General features: G+C 26.5%; 1 protein-coding gene across 1 annotated transcript; it reads left to right on the plus strand.

Moving 5' to 3' along the window:
- Positions 1-1807: 1807 nt before the first annotated feature.
- Positions 1808-18658, plus strand: LOC135928130 (homeobox protein 4-like). The gene is made up of 5 exons (XM_065464491.1): positions 1808-1944; positions 1984-2161; positions 3038-3255; positions 13881-15249; positions 18278-18658. The coding sequence occupies exons 1-5, from the start codon at positions 1854-1856 to the stop codon at positions 18561-18563; spliced, it is 2142 nt and encodes a 713-aa protein (XP_065320563.1). The 5' UTR covers positions 1808-1853; the 3' UTR covers positions 18564-18658.
- Positions 18659-25376: the final 6718 nt, after the last annotated feature.

The following is a 25376-nucleotide window of genomic DNA, read 5'->3' on the forward strand; positions in this document are numbered from 1 at the left end:
TTATATTGGAGTCGTTAAATATCATGAGAGATTCGACCCACATTGTGATGATATAGCTCTGTGAATGTTGAACTACATGATAGATGTAGACGATTTCCGCAAATGTAGTTGCATCTGTATTATTTATTATTTTTGAGAATATTTTTGTATTGCAATCAATGTAGATATACTCCCCTGTACTGACTTATATGAATGAAAGATTTATTATTGGATAAAAATAAAACAGGATAGAAAGAAATTTACAAACTAGACATGTTTTTCGAATAAATATTTAAAATTTATTTTAAAAATATAAAAATAATCAATTAATGTTTCAAATTATTATTTATATATTAAAAACGTTAAAATACTAAAAAAAAAAAATTGCGAGAGAGATTAAAAAATTGCGGTAGATTTTTGCGGGAGATTTCCAATTGCGGTATGCGGAAGAGAGATGTCTGCGTATAAACTAAAAAATTGCGGGAGTCTCCCGCTGATGGGGGAGGGCATGGCAACCCTGATCACATATCTTATTTATATCAGAATAAATTTTTAAAGCTTTTATATCTCATATTTATATAATAAGTTTTGACCTTTTATAAATAAATTTTACAAAGAGAATAAAAAATTTTTTAAATGTCAAATAAGTTAATAATTTTTATAATAGTGTCAATATCACTATATTTATTATATTTAATCTTTACACGTAGTCAAAAATGTCAATTTCCTTAACTAAGTGAGTGATTTTTATAAGGAGTAAAACATATCAGTATAAAATGTCAATATCATTAAATAAGTGTCAGTCAAAAATGTCAATATCATTAAATAAGTGAGTAATTTTTATAAGGAGTAAAACATGTCAGTCAAAAATGTCAATATCATTAAATAAGTTAGTAATTTTTTATAAGGAGTAAAACATGTCAGTCAAAAATGTCAATATCACTAAATTTATTATATTTAATTTTTACAAGTCAGCCAAAAAGGTCAATATCACTAAATTTATTATATTTAATTATAACAAATCAGTCAAAAATGTCAATATCACTAAAAAATATATTATTAAATTTATGCACGTCAATCGTAAATGTCAATATCACTAAATAAATAAGTAATTTTTATACGGAGTAAAGTAGTAAGTTGCACCGGTACGAGTGTTTTATTTTAAAAAAAAATTTCGGGCTCGCCCAGGTGTATTTTAAAAAGCCTGCAGTTCTCTGATAACATACCTAAGAAGTTCACTTCTGAAAGTGGATTGAATGGTTTGGATCTTTTAAATATTTATAGGCATTTGACGCCAAGCAAGGATGAGTAATTGAAAAATTAGCTCAATCCCAACGAAGATTGGATTTTACATTGTAAATACAATAATACAAAATACAATTATTCCTAAGTAACTTTTTGTGTATTAATATTTATATTTCCAACATTAAATTTTTTTACTTTATATATAAATTTTAAAGGCTCAAAAAATTCAAATTTCTAATTTGTCATTTAAGTGATTCATATGGTGGTTATATTCAATTTATATTTTTTAATTCACATTTATTTTATAGTTTTTTATGTGCCGGTTTATATTTATAATTTTTTTATAATTCATATAATTTAAAATTGTGTATAAGAAATAGTTATTAGTCCTAATAAATTTATGTTTGATATTTATAAATAACAATAATATTTCTTAAAAAAATTTATTACCCCCCCCCCCCCCCCTTTCAAATCAAATTCCTTCGTATGCGCCTGTCTGAATTAATATAATCGCTTTGCACTATGAATGAAAATCACTGCGATCGATTCGCAATCGCTATCGCTCTTCATTATGATAAATTTAGCGAATTACCTAATTATAAAAAAATCAGCTGGATTCATATCGTACAATGGTAAATGATAAGAATAACGATGAAAAAAAGTCTACATTAAGCCTGGAAAGTAACAAAGAATGGAATAATAAATGCCCAATATGTTTAGGTTAGAATGATACACTATATATTTATTTTGTTTGATTAGGACAGCGAAATAATAATTCCTTTACTGAAAGCTGCTTTCATGAATTTTGTTTCATTTGTTTATCAGAATGGGCTAAAGTCAAAGCAGAATGCCCTATGTGCAAAAAACCATTTACCAAAATTATGTATAATATTAGGACTATATCAGATTTTGATACATTAGAAATAGCCTCACTCAAGTAAAATTTATGACTATGCAATATTATATTATTTTACTGTAAATGTTTTTATATATCAATCAATATACGTGTATTGTGAAACATTAGGAATCAGTTAGTTTGGCCAACTTTATCTTGAACCTTATTTTATTATGATATTTATTACTATAATACAATAAATTTGATATAAACAATAATAATGCTAAATAATAGTCAATTTAATTGAACTTATAGAAAATTTGATATTATAATTCTTATTCTTTTTACTACTAATTTTTTTACAAATCCAAACTATGGCCTGCCATGTTGTTTTAATAGAAAGATATGCACAATATTTAAAACCTGCCACTAATTCTTAACGGACAATGACCTTGCAATGACAATTTAAATTATAAATAGTATCAGTATAGGCAAATAGCCTAAAAATTATTATTTTAATTTATACATTTAAGAAAGAAAGAAAATAAAGTGATAATTAAATTCTTTCGTAAAAAATATGTCCATTCAATTGATATCTAATAGTGTGCTTGGTCTTAAAATAAAAATTATGCCAGGCATTGGCCTAAAAATTGGTGGTTGGAAAAAGGGAATTTATATTTTTAAAAAAAAGAAATTATTTCTGATTTTTGCTCTTCTTTTTGATCCAATTTTAATTCTCTTTTTTTTATTATTATGCTGATTTGTTTTTATCACCTTTATTCCTATAACTTATATAAGCTTAAAATTCATTCCAAAGTGTTTAGATATTAATAATTAACCTACAATTATAGTTTTCAAGTTATGTATCACTAATAATAAAACATAATATGGTCTTTTTGCTCTTTTTTTGAAAGTGACTACCTTGCAAATGACCTTTTTATATATTGAACTTTTTGAATTTATTTGAAATTGTTATAGTTTACCAGTTGCATCATCAATTGAACAGCGTTTTCGATATAGAACTACTGGGATTAATAGCAATACTAGAAATAATAACAATGCTAGAAATAGACAAAATCGATCACAGCAAAATAATTTACAAACTCCAAATAGATATTTGCAATCACTATTATCAGATAACTTTCGCAGAGTGATATATGAAATTGATTCATGGAGCATCATAACTGATTTACAGGGTCAGCATTTTGATTACATTTTATTAACATATATTTTTTGAAATGCTATGTAATTTTAATACAATTTAAAATTGCAACATTAAAAAATATTAAAATCATAATTTTCATCCATAAATTCTAAATTTCTAGTGTTGTTAAAGTAACTAGTTACATTGTTGCTAAAAAATAACTGTAGCTAATTATATTTTTTGAAATGTAACTGCCAAAAGTAACTAGTTGCTTCTAAAAATATGTGTGTATAAATCTAAATAATATATTGAAATAATTAATTTTATTTTTAATATGTGAATTGATCATTTATTAAAAGAATTATTAAAATTATAATTAATATACTATAACTTTATAAAAATCCTTTGATTACCTTATTTGAGTCTCTCACCATTGGCTAGATCCACATTTATTCAACTTATCAAAGATCGGATATATGAATTTTTAGATGTTATTCCATCTATATATCTCAAACTCGAATTGGACAACCATGAGCTCAGCTGTGATCTATGTATCAGGCTCAACATTCCCTTTTCATTATTATATAAATGCAGCAAATGTCATACTGATGATAACAATATTGCACTGCATCCTTTACATTGCAATTATAATCCTGGTCGGCAAACTTGACACTTGAAGTACAATAAAATCATATCTCTTGCACTTAGGTCAGCTGGTTTTCCTACCTCAATGGAGCCTTCTGGCCTATTTTTCGATAGTAGGCGTCCTGATGGGGTCACACGTATCCCATGGTCTCAAGGAAAGTTTATAATATGGGATTTCTTTTGTCCGGACACTAACTCCCCCTCCAATTTTAATAAAGACGCTCTGAACAGAGCTCAAAATTTTAAGATTGGCAAATACAGCGCTGATTCCTCAAATTACATATTCATACCCAGCATTTGCTCCACCTTAACTACATATGGTGATTTGGTTAAAAACTTTTTAAAGATGTTGGCCGCCTAATCAGAAAAAATTCTGGAGAGCCTCGCGAAGGTTTTTATTTAAGGCAGAGGACCACAATAGCCATTCTTAAGGCTAATTATGTTTGATTTATTAATTCGATCTCTCCTGATGATTAGATGAAGGAGGTTTTGAATAATTTTGCTGCTTTCGCTTTTATTTATTTTGTTTTTACATTATTTTATGGTCTATGCCTCAATATTGTCCTTTGTTATTATGATTTTTTTTTCGTAATCGTTTACTAATTATTATATTTTTCATTTTATAAACTATACAATTATAAATTAATTACAAGATTTAAATAAAGATTTATGATACTTATTAAAGGAAGAAAAATAAATAAATAATATATTTAGGTTTGGTCGGCGGGGCTCAATGACCCATGTATAGATATACATTTGGATCGACAAATTTATTGATATTTTTTGTCATAGGTAGAAGTCTTCTTTTGGATCACCTGTGATTAAACGTAACCTTTACCCTATTATTTGGAATAATTTTAGAGCTTGGGGTCCAAAGGTATCTGAGACTATTCGAACAAACAAAAAATTATTAAGGTAGTTATATTTATATTTTGTATTTCAGCTTTAGTGATGGAGTTAACTGTAAAAGATCTGGCGATCTACACATGTATAATCTCAAGCGAGGGGTAAAACTTGGTTCCAATGGACTATCTTTGTGCTAAATTAATTTTAAATAAATTTAAAATTTTGTTTAAATGTCTGATTGTGTTCGCAAAGGATATGTCTAAATAGATTTTCTTTTCTTAAATTGTTGCATTGCTGGTTTTTATAATTTTGTAACCAAAAAAGAAATTAATATTTTTTTATATTATATTTCCTTACAAATTTGGCACAATATTTTCCATATTTTTTCCCTCAAGTTGCTGGCAATATTTTTACTCTGGAATTTCATAAGTTATAAATGTATTTTTTTTTAAATTTTACTAAATTAGAGAATAAAACTTAGTATAAGGAAAGACAAAGACTTAGATTATTTTGGAGTTAAATAATTTTTGTATAAAATGCGAAATTAGTCATCATTACAAGACAAAGACTATGAAAGAAAAACAAAATATTATGCAGATATCAAATATCATTTCCTTCAACAAATGCTAATTTAATTTTTTTGAAAATTGGGAAATTATCTAGGGTGTTTTTGTCATGATCCTCTTGTTCAGGAATTTTTTGCCTTCCAAAATGGTAAATTCTATGATCTAAAATGTTTTCCAAATTATACAATAGGATGCATGCATATATAATTAAATAAAAAATAAATTATCTAATACCCTTCCTCTAATATTCTTATCACAATTTTCTTGACAAAAAAGCTCCAATATTATAGAGTTTTATTTGAATTAACATTAAAATATATATATTTGCTATAAGTTTAAAATAAATATTTGCAATAACTGTATATATAAATATCATATTTGCAAATATTTGAGTGAAAAAATCATTAATTCTTAATACATAACCTAAAATCTATTTTTAGAATTAATTGACTATTTTAAAATTTATACGCACCAGAAAGTAACTCATAATGTAACTGAAATGTAACTAGTTATATTTTTATCAATGTAACTAGTAACTATAACTAGTTATGTTTTTATCAATGTAACTCAAAAGTAACTTTAACAACACTATAAATTTCTATTAATTTAAAAAAATAACTGCCATAAATTTGATTTTCATAATTAACTTTGCAAATTGAGAGCATCTTAAATACGAGATAATTTTTATAAAGAATCATTACTAATTAAGTTATAATAGTCAAGTATAAAATACAATTTTTATTATTTATTGGTGAAGAATATAAAATGCATATAATAAGAATGAATATTTACAATAATTAATAAAATATATAATAACGAGTTAATTATAACAATCATGCATTTTAATATTACTTTTACCCCATTCATAGCATAGACAGGGAGGGGAGACTAGTATTTTTAATGGAAGTTTAAATATTAATTTGCAAAAGAGTACTTAAAATCAAATCATTATTTTTTAAGATAATCAATTTTTCAAATAATTAACTGAATAAACTTTCAACTGGAGCTGATGTAGTTATTGCAGTATTAAGCTTTTAAAAAATTTCCTTAATGGAAGAATAATAATTAAGTATTTCTAATGTATTACGACAGCATTTATAATTTAAAACCTCCAACTCAATGTTATTTTAATACTCAGTAACGGGTCATTCCATGTCAAATGAGCAAAAAAACTCAAGATTTTCGGCCGACCCCTTTCAATTTCGATAAAAAGTTGTAGACTGGTTATATATGTTCCCATTAGATTATAAACAAAATTTTAGTGTATTAGCAACTATATTATCGGAGATAATCGGGGTTAAAGGTCCAAAAACGTCTTTTTTTGCTTTACTAATGTTAAATAATTAGTTTTTAATTTAAAACTAAATATGATCAAATATTGAATCTAATATCAATAGCTAAGTTAATAATTGATAATTATGGCGAAAACATAAAAATAAATTTTTTTAAAAATATGAGTCATCTTATGGTCAGTTGAAAATTTGAAATTAATATTTCGAAATGTATATGATCTCCGATTTTTATTTTTTTAAGAAATATTATCCGTTTACTATTTTTTTAATTATTTCTTCAACAATCATGGCTGGATATTTATTTAAAGAAATATTGCGATTTTTATACTTTAAAAAAATAGACGCTATATATAATAGTTATAATATGTTAAAATTCATTTTTCTTATTGATTAAAAATATTTTAATGTATAATATATCATAAAATTCTATTATATAACTTTGTAAACCTTATTCCCCTGAGATATTCGCAGGATAAAATTTTTTAATAATTTTGTTAATATTTCAATGTAAATTAAAAATAATTAAAAAATCCGACTAGCACACGAACAAAAAAGCAGGATTAAATTAAAGGAGTGCAGGAAAATTATTCATTAATTACCAGGCCTACCCCCAACCCTCCACCCCCCCCCCCCCCAGACTAAGTCATACCCATCAAGACCAAGAATGTTATGAAATTGTCATTATCTTAAATTATTAAACTAACCAGAGATAAAGAAAATTTCGAAGATTTTGTAAAATTTTTTAAGCAATAAAAATAACAAAATTATAGTTCTGATGAAATAAGCCGACTCATGCCAGGAATAAAAGTGTATCTGTAAAAGGCGAGAAAGAATCAGTTCAAAGACTTATTTTAAATAATCTTATAGAAATATTCAAGATGTTTAAGGAAGAATACGCAAATATATCAATTGGATTCTCTAAATTTGCCGAACTTAGACCAAAAAACTGTATTTTAGTTGGAGCTAGTGGCACACACACTGTTTGTGTCTGCGCCATTCATCAGAATGTGAAATTAATGACAAATGTAGTAGCTGAAATTACAGCAGGAGAAGATTACTGTATAAATTTTATAACTATCTTTTGGCACAAATTATTTGTAATCCATCTCAGCCAAAATGTTATTTAACAAATTGTGATCAATGCCCTGGTATAGAATCTCTTAAAGGCCAATTATACCAATTGTTTCAGAGAAATCGTATAGAATATGTCACGTTTAAACAATGGATCACGGTGTATAGAGCAAATCTTGAAACTATAATAAAGTCCATTGATGATTTCATCGAATATCTATTAGAAAAAGTTCAAATTTTACTGCGTCACTCGTTTATAGCACAAAGTTTATTTTTGAAGAATTCCAAAGAAAATTTAAAAGATGGGGAATTTTTAACAATTCTAGATTATTCTGAGAATTATTCCTTCATTTTACAAGATGAAATTCAGGAATTTCATTGGAACAACGTGCAGGCCACTATACATCCATTTGTAGGATATTATAAATCTGGAGAAGAATTAAAAAATATAAATTTTGTTATTTTATCCGAATCATTAAGCCATAATACTGTGCAGTTCATTTTTATCAAAAAGAATTTATAATTTCTTAACAGCCAAATTTAATTCTAAACCAGAAAAAATGATATATTTTTCAGATGAAGCCGCGTTTCAATACAAGAATCGCAAAAATTTTCTGAACATATTCCTTCATAAATACGATTTTAATATTCCTGTCGAATGGCATTTCTTTGCCACTGCTCACGACAAAAATGCATGTGACGGTATCGGAGGAACTGTCAAAAGATTAGTTGACAGAGCTAGTCTTCAAAGGCCAAATAAAAATCAAATCCTAACCCCATTAGAATTATATAATTATGCTAAAGAAAAAATTAATGGAATTCAATTTGAATATGTATCAATCAAGAATATATCGAAGAGGAATTAGCCTTTCGTAAAAGATTTAATTCTGCACTGCTTATATATGGTACCCAAAAAATTCACGGGGTTATTCCTATTGATCAAAATAGACTAAAAACCAAAATATATTCTAATTCCAAAAAATACAATATAAAACAAGTTTCGTTTTTAAATGAGAAAATTATATTTTAAAATATTAATGGATATATAGCATGTGTATATGATGATAAATGGTGGTTAGGATATATAATCGATAAAAATGATACAAATGAAGAAGTAAAAATCCGATTTTTACACCCTTGTGGACCTTCAGCCTCATAAATCACATATTCTCTCGCTGGGCAATCCTTCTACTCCCACTAGTCGAACATATATATTATCTCCGGAAGAAATCTCACAAGCTAGCCAGGCCTTGTATTCCTTTAGATAAAGTAATATTTAATTAATTTATAAACTATCTTAATTAGGCAAAATTTGTGAGATTTTAAAAATTTATGATCTGAATTACTATAAATATATATAATGCATATTGTAATCGATTTAGTATGATATATATATACATTAAAATATTTTTAATCAATAAAAAAAATGAATTTTAACATATTAAAACTATTATATATAGCGCCATCTATTTTTTTAAAGTATAAAAATCGCAATATTTTTTAAAATAAATATCCAGCCATGCTATTTGTTGAAGAAATTATTAAAAAAATAGTAACGGATAATATTTTTTAAAAAATTAAAAATCGGAGATCATATACATTTCGAAATATTAATTTCAAGTTTTCAACTGACCATAAGATGACCCATAGTTTATCAAAAATTAATTTTGATGTTTTCACCATAATCATCAATTATTAACTTAGCTATTGATATTAGATTTAATATTTGATCATATTTAGTTTTAAATTAAAAACTAATTATTTAATATCAGTAAAAGGCAAAAAAGACGTTTTTTAGACCTTTAACCCCGAATATCTCCGCTAATATAATTGCTAATGCTCTAAAATTTTGTTTATAATCTAATGGGAACATATATAACCAGCCTACGATTTTTTATCGAAATCGAAAGGGGTCGGCCGAAAAGTGATTGATTTGACATGGAATGACCCTAACATTGTTTCACAAAAAAATATTATCCTTATTTTCTTTAGATGTTAAATCTATTGGTATTATAATTTGAACATAATTATATACTACTGGTACTACATTGAGGGCTTCTTTTAATACTATATTTTGAAAGTATTTTTCTTATCATCTGACTTAATTTCTTAAAATATGGATGTGATAATGATGCCAAAAAGCCTCTATATTCATCATCATAGAAAAAAAATCCCAAATCTTTTGCCCATACCATCTTAATTTAACCACAAATAGTATGGGCACTAATTATTTTTAAAATGTACTACTCGCCCTTGTAGTTTTTTGAATGCAATTGCTACAGGACTTAAAACCCTACAATATTCCTTGATATAAACAATATCCATTTCTTTAAAAATGAAACAATCAATTGTTTTCAAAATATGATTTCTATTTTAATATTGAAGTTATACTATTGTATATGATATTCCATCTGGTTATGCATTTAACTTTCAACTTATTGTCACCTGTTATCTCCCCCCTTATCTTTTCAGATGATTTGGGCCTTTCATATGTATTCCATAATTTTGTACATTTTCCCATTACTCCATAGTGAATCCTTCCAAGATTCCTTGAGTTTGATATTACAGAAAAGACTATCTTTGGTGGTTTGCCTTATAATATTATTTTGTTTATTTTATCTAAAGATAAACATGTAAAAAAATATGGTACTAACCAACATTAATTTCTAATACATCATCCTCCTCCTCAAAATCATCGTCAAGTTCATTTTACACTATATTCAATAAATGACTTGACAAAATTGAAAGCATTATCCATAGAAGTAGAAATTAGTTTATCAGAAATCCCACACTCTATAGACCTCTTCCAATAATTGTGCAATTATATCAAATGAATGTGTTTAAGGGTTTTTTGTGTAATCATAAAAACAATAAAAAATAATTTAAAAAACAATATATTAATCAATGAGCTGTTATTCCCATAAAACTACAGGTTTTTTTTTGTAGACTACAAATTTGCCATTCTGCAAAATATGATTGAGCAAATACTTTTTAAAGTGTCTACTTGATTCTCAAAATGTTCCTCTTTTCTTCTTTGCAAAACCTCCTTGAATATTTTTTAAATGATTCAACATTATATAGAATGTCTAGAATACCATATCAATATTTATCTATATATAAATTATATAACTTTCCATCATTTTAATATTTAGACTTTTCAAATGGGCTCAAGGGGTGTAAATTCTTGACAATATAGGCATGTATCAACTTATCAATTTTATTTGATGTAATTGGTTTTATTTTACTAATGGCATTAAATAAAGCTGATATACTGAGTTGGATCATTTTTTTATGGTAGTGGAGTTTGCTGGTTTTCTTCTTGGCTCATTTAGATATAAATATTGATTATGAATGCTTTAATCGCATCTCTAATTAGAAAAAAAAATTATATTATAACATAAAATTTATATAAAAAATATACTTTAATATATCTAACAAAATTTTTAGATGAGTCTGTTGAACCTTTTATCATTTTTTTGTTTGTACAGGGTTGACATTCAGCCTGTACATTGTCTTTCTTGACTTAAATTATTTAAAAAAAATTCCTTCTAAAATTTCAAGATTAGGATTTGATTCTGGGGAACTTATTTTCGTAATTTCACATTCCCTATCTTCTTCTTCACTACCATGTGTGCTAATCATCTTACAAATTAAAAATATTACATAAAATTGTAATGATATTCTCTTAATACTTATTATTTTGGTGTTTTTTATCTATCTATCTTAATGTGAATTGTAGATTTTCCAGCTGATTTTGGTTGTTAATATATTTAAAGTATGGCTAAAAAAATAAGGAAATTAATACAAGATTCAACAAAGAAAATCGGTTATATTGTGTGTTATATAATTTTTTTAAACATGATTTAAAAGTATCTATACCTGTATCTTTTGTCAAGAAAATGAAAAAGATATAATATTCTTTTCAGAATCTTAGATACAGATACTAGTATCTTATTAAATTTCAAAAAGATACTGAGTACAAGTTACAAAAGGATCGTGTATGTGGGCCATACTATGCCGAATCGTTCAAAAAGGTTATATTTTCGGCCGACCCTTATTAAAATTGTTAAAAATTTTTGGAATTGTTTAGATTGGTAAAAAAAATGAGAAAGCCTTTTATTTTAGCTCGCTAGCTTATCTAGGTCTCGAGATATATGGGCTCATAGGTGCAAAAAAGAGCCACTTTGGAATCTGTAAAATTTTTAAATACTTATATCTCAAAAATTATTTATAGAAAAAAAATATAATATATCATATTGTTCTCGAGTTATATTCCTTAAATGTGCGAAAAATAGTGACTTTCGAATCTATAAAATTTTTGAAAAGCTTATATCTTAATTAGCGTCAATTTGGGTCTTTAACTTCCGGTTTACCTATATTAATTCACCCATGTTTTTAAGCAATAAAGAGAGTTGGTTTTCGGAAATTTTTTTTGTCTTTTATTTTGACACTTATAAATATATATGCGATTTTTGCAATAAATGACGCTATCAGCTACTCCGAAATATGCACTTTTACCAAAAATTAAATTTTTATTTGCATAAAATAAATGGCGCTATACAAAACTACAAATTATGGTTAAAAGCTTGTTCCTAATAATATTTTTTTATATTTAAATATTTTTAATTTCTGGGACATCTATGTTAAATCGATCAAAACGCCCACCTTTTAAAGTTTTTAAAAATTGCTGGAATTATTAAGATCGGTAAAAGAAGTAAGAAAACCGTTTACTTTAGCTCGCTAGTATACCTGGTTCCGAGACACAGAGCCTCAAAGGTGCGGACCTTTAAAATTTTATGCTTATATCTCAAAAACTTTTTAAGACATGAATTCTATATGAATTTAAATGTAGGAGAATATATTGTTCAGGAGAATTGCTGAAATTATGCCTACTGGAATAAAGGACAAGTTACCATCCATTTGTGATTAAAAGACACTTAAAAATTTAAGTTACGTAATTATATCTGAATCTCTCATTCATAATACAACTGCCATTCATTTATTCCATAAATATTTAATCCGATACTTAAAGATTAAAGTCGACCAAAAAAATAATTCTACTTTTCAGATGGAGCAGCATCACAATATAAGAATCGCAAAATTATAATCAATCTTTGTCACCATGTAGATGATTTCGAAATAAATATGTTACATTTCTGGGCCACATCTAAAGGCAGGCATGTGATGGAGTCAGAGGTATGGTCAGGCGTTGTGGCCAGGGCTGGTTTATAAAGACCTATTTCAGAACAAATATTGTCATAGAGTTTTTTGCCTATTCTAAGGAAAATATCAAAGGCATAATATTTCTAATTTATTAATATATTAATTTATTATGGAATAGATTTCTCCTATATTATTGAAAACGAATATGAGAAAGAGCTTAATAATTTTAGAAGAGAGATTCAATAAAGCGCTTACAATATTAGGAACGCAAATTTATTTTTCTTAACCAACTCCCTTTATTGCTTAAAAATACGGAGAGCAATATAGATAAACCGGAAATCAGAGATTCACGCCAAATCTCATAGACCTTTTGAGATTTTTGTATCTACAATTTGATATATTAAATTTATTCTACTATAAAGAATTTTGAGATATAAGCATTTAAATTCCTCTGATTCGTTTCGCATTTTTGAAGCCATGTATCATGGGAACTATGTGTGCTACCTAGCTAAAATTAACGGATTTCTCATTTTTATCTATCTAAATAATTCTTGAAAATTTTAACATTTTAAAAGGGGTCGGCCAAATCGTGATCGATTTGACAGGGAATGTCCCATCTTAGATACAAGTATTCGTGATACAGCCCTGGAAGTAGTATATATTCCAGGCCAATTTTGAGATATCTTAAAATATAGACTTCAATTTTTGCAAAATTTCCCTTATTTTTTAAATCAATAATTTTTCTAAGCAATTTTCAATTGCGTTTTGTTCTTTATCGTAAATGGTAGGAAAAGAAGTTACTAAATTTTTTTCAATTTTATCTTAGATTTTAGTATTTAAATCATTAAAATATGGAAAAATTTATACTGTACATTTATTTGACTTGAATCCTTCAGAATTATAAAAAATTTTTTTGATTTTGATTAGAATTTTAGAATTATCTTTTATTAAGCTTTTAATTACCCTGGTATATTTTTAATCGTAAAGTATGCCAATAATGCTGACCAAATCTTTAATATTCGAATCAAACCTATAGGTATCAAAAATAAAATCTTATATAATTCCGTTTTTATCTAAAACATAAAAAATCAAAGAAAGTTCGACCAATTTATTGCCTAGAAATGAAAGATATAGAGACACATCACCTTTATTTTTTAGAAGTAACCCTGCATGTCTTCATCGTCTTTACCCATGGCTTTATCGTGAACTTAACGCTTTAAATAATCTTCATTTTCGCCCTGACCTTTACATAAATGATAATATAACTGGCCTAAACTTACAAACGAATATTCTAAACAATGAAAATATTATTGTCCCACACAACATTATTTCAAATATTCACTCTTCACCGATAAATGTTAACCACGTAGTTGATTTAATCCTATACAATGTTCGAATTTACTCGATCACTAGCAATGAATTTCGAAGTACCCTTGCAAATTATATAAATTCTAGATTTGTTGACCATTTTGTGCACGAATTTAATGCATTCGCCCGAAGTCCTATTGAGAACTATGGTGATTACGATGTCTCTGCTTTTTATCATATTCCTTTACATGGCCCGCGCCATAATTCCCTCACATATTATCACGGTATTGATAATATCAATAGTGGTCGATCTTTTCAACCCACTCAACCACAAGGAAATGTGCTCAATAGCGCAATACATATTGATTGCGCACATACTATTACAAACTCTTCCAATATTATATCGAACACCACGATTATCAATAATATTTCTGAAATTAGAAATCGGAATGATTTTCAACCTAGACCCGTTCCAACAACTATTGCACCAATAACTTCTGAAAATAAGTTTTTCCCGATTTTTAATATCACGAAGCTTAAAAAGAGACATGGTAAACAAGAAACATTAAAGGAACATCAATCAAATAAATATTTATCAAACTGTAATCACGCATACCTCCAAAAAAGAGAGCCAAAAAAGTTCCATAAAAAACCCTTTTCTAAGGCTGGTTCATCATTTTGTGAAATCGTTCAAACCCTTCCTCCTATAAAAGATAGGAATCACCAAGTATTCCCATTATTTTCATCTAGTTCTTCATCCATATACGAATCCGAAGATAATTTACCACTAGCGGATATCAGGCATCGTATAAATCTATCAAAATTGGATATTTTTCACAATTCGCCCGAATCATTGGAAAATGATCAGCCTACAACGAGTAAACAATATTTGAAAAAAACTAAAGACGAAAAGGTAAAAAGACAGAAAAGTAAGCAAAATATATTTACTCTTGACACTTCTGACAATCACAACTTGAATAATTCGCCAAAAAAATTACCAAATAATAGTGTTAATAATAGTAATTATAAAGATATATTGTCGAATGAATTTAAATCAAATTTGCCACAAACTTTAAACCAAAACAATACAAATAGATCTAAAACGGAGCTTACAGCTAAACGCTCATATAACCAGGACGAGTTCTTGAATGATAGGTAAGTATAATTATATTCATTTCATTTTTATAAAACAAATTTATTAATTTTATATTCAGTTACATTTAACAATACAAATTAATTTTTTTAACCTTTAAAAAAATCTTGAATTTTATGATTAAAAAAAATTTGTGAATATTTTTTTCAAACTCTGCTTCTAGCCCATCAGGCCCATACATAATTTATTTAAAATGCTCACATATTTCTAAAATATTACACCTTTTTCACTTCTCCTTTTTTTTACTGGTATCACTTTTTAAAACTTTGGAGAAAATTTTAAACCGAAATTTATATTTATCCACGTATTGCTGGAAATTAGCCCGATTGCCTTGTAAATAAGGGAGGAATTGACTTAATATCACATACTTTGTTGCCGCTTAAACTGAAGGCAACTCTAGGTCATAGACTTGGCTGCGAACTTGACCCCATAATCTTATGAACTATAACCTATTAATTAACGTTAATTTAAGGCTTGGATTTAACATTAAAAGTCAAGATCGCATGGTCACTTTTTAATTAAGTTTATATTTAGTAGATCAACAGACCATGGATTAAGACATAACGGCTTGATAACTATTCCTTGGGCCATGGGAAGATATTTAATTTGGAACTATATTTCATCCTTTCCAATCAGCATCAATAGCAACCAGCTTACCTTAGCACAGAGACCAAAAAAATTAATTAATAGACATAACTTGGCAATTTTAAATTTTTTTCAATAGCAACTTTCCCTAAGGAACAGTTCACACCCATACCTTCGATTTTTTATGGTTTATAAAATTTAATTAAATCATAAATCATTTATCTTTCCTGCCATCTATTCACTCAAATATAATAACTTATATATTACATTAAATTTCCATTCTATTTCTAAATAATTTTGAATTACGTTCTTCAAAGTTATCCATAACTATAAATCATTTTGACCCATCTTAGGGCATATCTGATGAAACAAAAAAATAAGTTATTTTGAGCTAGCCTAGGACTATGAAACTCACCAGATAGGTTTATTGTTGAGTTGCATAAGTTTCAACATGAGGTTTGTTTAATTCCTTGGGGTTATATTAGAGTTGTTTCGATATTTAAATTGTTATCGTTAATAGATAATTATTTTATTTTTATACATTTTGAGTAAATTATTTGCATTTATAAATATGGAAATTGATTTGATACTACTTAATATATTTGGGTAATGGCTAAGTGTAGGCTAATTCGTCTCAATCTTCAGATGCCTGCATAGGAAAATCAGTTAACATTAAGGCGTTTTAATTTATATTAGTTTATTCCAAATTTTAATTGCTATCTTTTTAAAACTGAGACCAAAGTGATATTTTTCGGCTAAAAACTTGATTTGGCCGATTGGCTAAAAATATAGTAATTACCCAATTATACTCCTTAATACTGCAAAAATTTATTTGATTTATGTTTATTTTATAAATTGATATGTATAGACAGAAAAGTAATAGCAAAATAAAATTTCATAAAGTCTCCACATTTATTGCAATGTATATAAGTAAAAATTATAGTGTGAACAAATTGCAAAATTTTTTTGTAAATGCTATTTTACTTAACAGCGTTTTAGGAATAATAACGTTAATGCAAGCACTATTATAATTAAAGATATAAGAATTTATATATTTCGCTTTTCATATTCTTGAAATAGTTAAATATAAGAAACCTGCAGAGGTAGACATTTTAGCCCGAAGGAAAATTTATTATCAAGTTAACTTATTTTTGTTTTAACGGAAATGCATAAACATTTTTTATAATTTCTTAAAGAGGATTTTAAGGGCTCCAAAATGATATATAATTTATACATTTGGATTAGGTATTTATCGCATAATTTGAAATTCTTAAAACTGAGATCACATCTGAATTGGAATTGGGAGAGCCTGTAACTCCGGATCCATTAGAACTAGACCATTAAAACTGTGATGATTATTTAAGTTGAACTGTATATAACCATGATACCAATTAGCATTTTTGGTCGATTTGTAATGGAATGACTTAATTTTTTTTTACTTTTCGAAAAATGAGACATCTTTATCTTACTCATTATTTATTTTCAAAAACGAAACGCGTTTCAAAAAAAACAAAGATGTACCGATGCTAAAATTTAGCTAATATTAGTGTTAATAACCCTTTAAAGGTTTTTTGGGTTTTAAAATTTTTCTAATATTTATTGAAAACATGATTTTTCAATCTCCTTTTGCTGATTTTCAATAAATTGATTTTGATAGCAATATCAATCTGAATAAGATGAGCCATTTTAAGGTAATGTACCTTATTTTTATACTGATTGGCCCGATCATTCATTTATAAATCGAATATAGATGGTTATACATTTACGGATAGAACAATATCTTATTATCTGATAAAAGTGTAAAGATTTAGATAGTATGTATGAGTCCCTACTATAATGATTAAACTATAAAATACAGTTAAGAAATAAATGAGTATTAAGATATACAAAATATTTCACCAGTTATAGGTAAAACCGTTTTTTTCGCTACCAAAAACAAGTAATTATTTACTTTTTCTGGGAAGTAAATAGGAACATAAAGGTTTTGCTCAATTTTATACATAAAATAAAATAAAGTAACGCTCAATTTTAAAAATATATTAAAGAGGAAAAGGAACAATAGATTTATATAAATGTTAGTTGCAACTTATATTATGCGTATGCAAAGCCATAACTACTGGAGAAAGGTTTGGGGGCTAGGTTTCCATATAAATTTCTGCCCCCCCCCCCAATAAAATCTTTGGAAATTTTAATGCGTTTTATGCTATTGAAAATATGTTTTTATTTAAAATGGGCAAATATTATATATTAATCATCTAGGACAATTAATTTGTTTAATTTTAAAAATAAAACAACCACCCTTTCTTTCAAATGAAAATTAATTAATACTGCCCTATACATATGTTTATTTTTTGAAATTACTTCCCTTATAGGTCAATTATTTATGTCTGATTTTGATTTTAGCTTCCACCATGATTATAATTGACTAAACATTTTAATTAAAAGCATGTCAACGTGTCAATCGCCGGATACCCATGTGTCCTCTATTCAAGAAGTTTACAGATCTCCCATTTTTGAAATGTCAGTTTCTTTAAATAAATTACCCTTAGTTAACGCGGAAGATAGGACTCTAGATTGGGCACATGATTATACCAAATGGTGGATCGATAAGAATAAAGAAATAAAAAATACCGACTCAGATTGGAGCTCTGTCGAACAATTCGTTATTGATAATATTTATTACCACAAGGAAGAATCAACTTTTCATAATTTAGTTTTGATTGATGAATAAAATTCCCATTCGTGATTATAAATATTAATTGTATTATTTATATAAAGGTATGAAGAAGCTTTGAGTCACATTCATTATTGAATTAATCACATCTGTAATAAACAAATAATTGGAATAAAATAAACATATTACTAAAATAATATGATGTTTAATTCTTACTTAAAACTGACTATACGTTATTTAAAACTTCAATTTAGGTTGTCAAATTCGATTGACGATCACTAAAAAATTATAATTTCATTTAAATTTAGCAAAACCTTATTTATTTGCTATTATAAAATAATTGAATTTATATTTGATAATAGGAAAGATAAAAAAAAAGGACACTATATTTATTTCTGGTGTTATTCGTGTAATGGCAGAGGTGTTTTTTATAGAGGTATTTTTAAGATTGCCAAGGTGCATGCATCTAACTGTGATGAGGATAAAATAAATAGCAAGACTCCTCAAAATAATCATGGTATCAAAATTTTTAACCTTCATTTAAAATTTTTTCTGCAAAAGTTTTGTACATTTATTACTATAACCGAAATACAAATAATAGTCCTGCAGCATTGCCTGAAGTGAGTGGTAAAAGGTAGCTTTAATAAGTTTCAAACAGATTGGACTCAAAAAGTTACAAACTAATGCTAGGTTTAAAATCAAAAATAATGGTGCAAAATTACATATTTATTTATTGCTTATATTTTTGATTTTCCTTTGATACAATTTACAAAAACAGTTATTTAAAATAAAATTTTAGTGATACAAATCCTGACTAAAACTAATTCAAAAATAATAGTATTTTTAATCTTTCAAGTTAAACATTTTCAAACTTCTATAATTGGAAACTTAAATGAAGGTTTTTTCAGCAATTGAGGCCGAATCAACTTCATCAGGTTATATTTAAAATTATAAGTCAGTTGGGACGGGCAGAGCCATTTAAATTTTTTATCTCATTTTTTGGCCTAGCTTTGTTCATGATTATTTTTGCCTTATTTATATATTTTTTCAATATTTTTCATGAACATAAATTTGCCTAATTATCATCATTATAAGCAGCTCTTGGCTTATCCCTAAAAAATATTTTGCACAATATGTCCAGCCTAGCCCAAAAATATTTTTACCATTAGACAATTATCTGCTATTTTATTCATAGTGTCTGGCGACATAAAATTGTGTACCAGGGGATAGAGTTTTAATCTTCATGGTAAATGATGGATTATCAACCAAGGACATTGGCTGAACTGTATCAATTATAAAATCAGCAATTACTTTATCAGCCAATTTCTGAGAAATATTAGCATTTGTATTATTAATTAATTTGGTTTGAATTGAATTAGTCTTTTTGGATGTAGTCGTCTATACCAAAATTAGTTAGATGTTTCTCCATTTCCTTAAAACTATTGGCATAAATAAATACTATTAGAATGTAAAAATGACAATTTACCTTTAGGCGTTTCTTGAGGTTATAGCTACTGTAGACAAGGGGGGTTTGGGGTTGAAACCCTCCCCCCCCCCATAATCTCCAGAAATTTTTTTTTTATTTAAATTTTTTTTTATATTGTGAATAATTTCATTTAAAAAACGGTTGCAATTTAGAAATAAAATAATATATACTATATTATCAAAATGAAATATATTTAAAAAAAACAAATAAGAATTTTTAATTTTAAATGATCATATGATTTAAAAATATATATTAAAAATTATATGAACTAAAATATTTACCATCTCAATTCTTGTGAGATATCAGATGCTTTAAAAGCCATCTATGAATCAAAAGATATCAATATCTAATGTATTGAATAAAATAAAATTGATATTGTTGCAACCAACAGAGCAAGAATAATTATAATAATGGATGCAATCATTTGGTTAGGGAGGCAGGGCTTATCATTAAGAGCTCATAGAATATCTGCTGGCCCCTTAACACTACATACTCTTCTCATAATGAAGGGAATTTCAAGGAATTGTTAAACTTTTATGCAATAGTAATGATAACTATATAAAGCTTTTTGAAAGCTCTGCAAAAAATGCCATCTACCTTAGTCCAAATATTCAAAATGAAATAATAGCCATATGTAAAGGGTTCATAATGAAAGAAATTTCTTTAAAAGTGAAAGCATCATTATGTTTTAATGTTTTGGCGGATGAGACTTCGGATGTTGGTAACATAGAGCAATTATCCATAGCAGTAAGGTTTATTGATATGGAATCAGGTGATTTCAAAATGAGGAACTCTTTGTTCAATTTATTGACTTACATAACATTAAATCAAAGACGATCCTTTAAGACCTAGATTTAAATTTTAATCTAATGAGTGGCCAAGGATATGATGGAGCTCCCTCGATGAGTGGTCAAGTTAAAGGGGTGAAGTCAAGAATTAGACAGTATAGCACAGCTCTATAATTTCACTGTAGTTCACATTGCCTAAATTTGATGATATATGAGGCATGCGAAATTCGAAACTACGTAAAAATATTTTAATTTATTAGATTTTATTATGTATTATAGATATCATTTTATAATTCTAATATATTTATTAAAATTTAGAAACAATATCGTCGGTTTGTGACTTTTTCACACTACCCAAGAAGAAGCAGCTTTTTATCCGAACTTGATGATATTAATTCAATTAACAAAAAAAACTAAAAGGATTTTGTCCAACTAGATTTATTGAAAGACTACAATCAGTAAGACATTTCATCAAATTATATGAAATTATTTTTGCAGCGCTCGAATCCCATATCAAGCAAAGATAAAGATTCCGTAGATGCTGAAAATCTTTAGATAGCTATTACGAAGCCACAATTTTTAATATCAATTCAATGTGTATATTTTATTTAATTATACATATGATTTTAGCAAAATGCTACAAAAAATTGATTTGGATTTAAGTGAGGTTATGAATAGGGCAAAGGATATTGTTGAAATATTAATAAATATCAGAGATAATGTAGAGGAAAATTTCATGAAATATACGAGAAAGTAAAGGAGATCGCTAATATGATTGGGTTTGAAATTTTTAAACCTAGAGTAGTTTCTAGACAGTCCAATCGCTTAAATATTGATGTATCTACGATTGAGGATTTTTATAAAATAAATATTTTTATTCCCCTTATTGATACATTTTTATTTCAATTAAAAGAAAGATATATTAGTCACAATTTTATTTTAAAAAGCTTTTATTTTCTTCTGCCCGTTGAGAAACGCGAGAAGATATTAAGAAAATCTCAGAGATTTATTCTGATGATTTATCAGGTCGTATGATAAGTTATTTTGTGATATCGATGGTATAAAAATCTTGATAGAACAGAATATTCTTTGAGACCAAAAAATGCTTTGGTCTATTTTTAATAAAAGTATTGCATTCATTTGCAATAAGAATTATTTATATCTTGATTCATTTGTATTAATTATAATTGTTAAATTATATTTTTTTAAATACAGTACAAGAATTACTTATATTTTATTGAATTATATTTTTTAAAAATATAGTTATTATATTTTTTTAAATATAGTTATTTGCAATAAATTTCTAATATAATCTGTATAAAATCTCTACATTTTAAAATTTATTTTATTGTATATTATCATTAAAATAAATGCATAGTTAAATAAAGGTCGATGTTACTTATACTAAAGTATTTTAATAATAAATAAAATCTATAATGAAATTCTCTAAAATTTAATTAAAAAAATTATTTTAAACATTCTATAAGACATATTGAGTGATCATAAAAAATGGAAAGTTGGGGGAGGGGGCCAATTTTTTTTCTTCAAAATATAGCAGGCATGTATGCAGCCCCACTGGATGGATTAATTTACAATTGACTAAACATTGATAAAATTTTTAAAATAATGCTTCCAGCCGCTTATTAATCATAAATTTGGCCAAATGTTACTAATATTTTTTTCATTTATGCTGTTTACTATAGTGATTAGACACTAATAAACCACATAATATTGGCAAAATTTAAAACACCCCCATGACGAATCCTGGCTACGCCACTGGCTACTGGATTGATTTGAGGAAAAACTTATTTTACATTTTAAACAAATAAATTTGAAGGCAGTTTTGGTTTTTATATTTATTTAAAAATTTTTTTCAAATCTAGGGAATGGGAAATTTGTATTATAGCTATTAAGAACATTTTCTTCCCCGGTATCATCCATTTCATTAATATCATTGTCTGAATCACTTTCAACCATTTGGACATCCATAGGAGATGACATTTTAAATTATTAACACGTGATTTAGGTTTATAATATAAATTACAAATTGAATATATATTTCAATTTCAAAATATAATAATAGATTATAAAAATTATAATTAATTATGATATTATATTTAAATTTTCATGTTTATACTTACCTTCATTATATTTTTTAAAAGTAGCTAAGTAGCACGCTACTGAGCTACTTTCAAAAAAAGGAGCGCGCTCAAAATTTAAATAATTACAAAAAAAGTACCAGCAATTAACTATAGCTACCAAAAAAGATCGCTACTTTAACAACTTTGCGAGAAGGTAGAGCATAGTGCAAAATATAGGTTTATAAAGGATCTTATCTGAATGATGAAGAATTTTTTATTGATCCTTTTTAAAACTATCAGCCTGCATTTAGTTTGAAATTAATAATCACCAATAATTTTTGATCCCATTATTACTTTTAACTCAGTCTGGTATGCCATTTTTGACATATAATTCGTATGTTCTTCTGCTAATCTTCTGCCATGAAAATTAGGATGCAAACATTATTTGTTTCAACACAATTTAACATATCACTGATTTTAATGGGATTAATCTTGTACATTTAATATTATTTTTTAAATAATCATATGATCATTTCTTATCAAGTTATTATAAAAATCCTTATCCATATTTTTTCTCAAATTAACATCGAAATATTTGCAAAAGTTGAAAACACATAAAAGGAAGCATTCATTATTTATTATTATTGTTGTTAAATTGAAATTTTCAAGCATTCCAAGTTTGAGTAAAAATTAACATCAGAATGATTATATATCATTTAATACATCTGATTGATGTGATTTAAATCTAAGTCTCGTTTCTGTTTGAAATGTTTATATGTTTTGATAATGACCTAATTATCAATAACATTTTGAAAAACCATATCATTAAGTAAACCTTTTTCACTTTTTATTCAAATTGGATTTAACCAAAAATTTGTTTAATTTTCGTTAATCAACTTTCACATTTTGATTTATATTTACTTTAACCTTGTGGCAAAACTATTTACAATTTTGAAACTTAGCATCTTTAATTAAAATAAATACTTTTTTTTGTAAAACTATTTAGACTTAATTTTATTACTATTTATTTTATTATTTAATATAAATTGTATATATATTAGTGATTTTTTCATTTTTATAATCAAAATAAAATTTCATTCTTTTACTTTCATATTTTTCAAAATAAATTGTAGCTACACTTGCGTTTTACATTATGGTTGCAGGGGAAAAGCTACTTATTAAATTATTTATAAAAACAATTATTAAAAATTAACGCATTAAACATTGTTAGACATTATCCATGATAACGAGTTACTTAAATATCAAGGATATTGAAATATGCATAAATAAATTCCTTATAATCTACAATAACAGTATATTCAGAATCATATGAGAACTATCCGAGACAACAATTTCAAGGACCGTTTTAATGACAACAGATTTAATAATCAAAATAATTGTCACACTCCTAAACATAACTATTATGAGAGAAATGATGACAAATATATGGGAAAATACACACACCTTATTATACCAACAAAGAGACTAGAATTTATTCTAGACACGACTGCAACAACATATTTAATTACAACAATTACAGATATAATAATAACTAATGACCATTTAATGATTTCAGGTACGATAAAAATAACAGACAGTCATAAATTTTAAAGATTATAATTGTTCAAGCTCGTATCAACAACAGAACGATCTTATGAATAGAAAACAGCTGACTAAATATCATACCATATTCGAATAAAATCGACACAATTATACAGGAAATTGTTGACAATAAAGTTATAACTAATTATAAGAAGGATTGAATTTATTAAATATAAATGTTAATAACATAGAAAAGGATATCCAAAATAATAAAAAGGATGCGTATATGGTCAGTATCAAAATTAATAACGTTACTACTATGTTACAGATGATCCCAGATACAAGATATACTATTTTACGGAAAATATGATAAAGAAAACAGGTATAAATAATATAATGAAGTCCAATACAATTGTCAGGTTATGACGGTAAATCAATACAAGTGATAGGTATAGCCAGAGTTGTTAAGGACTGGCGCTCCAGGAGCGCTGCTACACTTTTTCAAAAACACCTAGAGCTCCGCCACTCCAAAATCAGGAACGGTTACTAACTTCGGGCTGGAGTGGAGAAACGCCGCTCCATCGCTCTTTTAAATTTAATGTATTAATTAAAAAAAAATTTAAATATTAATAAATCTATTTATTTGTTAATTCAAGTTCACAAAAATGAAATTTTATTTTATTTAAATTTTTGCAATATTAAATGTTGAGCATAGTTTTATATTGGTTTTTCATCTAGTCAGTTAAACATTAAACATCAAGTTATTCTTTCTTTTTATATTGATTTGGAAAATCTTTTAAGTTATAGTAATAATATTTTAAAGATATATGCAAATATCATTATCCATTAAGCATTCAAATAAAATTGTGAATGGATGAAAAAATTCACAAAATATGGAACTAAAATGCAAATTAATTAATTTTTAAGATTCGGTTTCCATGAAATTGATCATTAGGAAGATAATATATTGAAC

The sequence above is a fragment of the Gordionus sp. m RMFG-2023 genome, chromosome 4 (genome assembly GCF_954871325.1).
Source record: "Gordionus sp. m RMFG-2023 chromosome 4, tfGorSpeb1-WG-v2, whole genome shotgun sequence".
NCBI lineage: Eukaryota > Metazoa > Nematomorpha > Gordioida > Chordodea > Parachordodidae > Gordionus > Gordionus sp. m RMFG-2023.

Bases quoted from the DNA above. Each gene is read 5' to 3' on its own strand.
- LOC135928130 (XM_065464491.1), top strand. From the start codon at position 1,854: ATGGTAAATGATAAGAATAACGATGAAAAAAAGTCTACATTAAGCCTG. The intron at 3,256-13,880 runs GTCAGCATTTTG...AAAAAATCAAAG, and splicing joins CATCATAACTGATTTACAGG to AAAGTTCGACCAATTTATTG. The intron at 15,250-18,277 runs GTAAGTATAATT...TTTAATTAAAAG, and splicing joins GACGAGTTCTTGAATGATAG to CATGTCAACGTGTCAATCGC.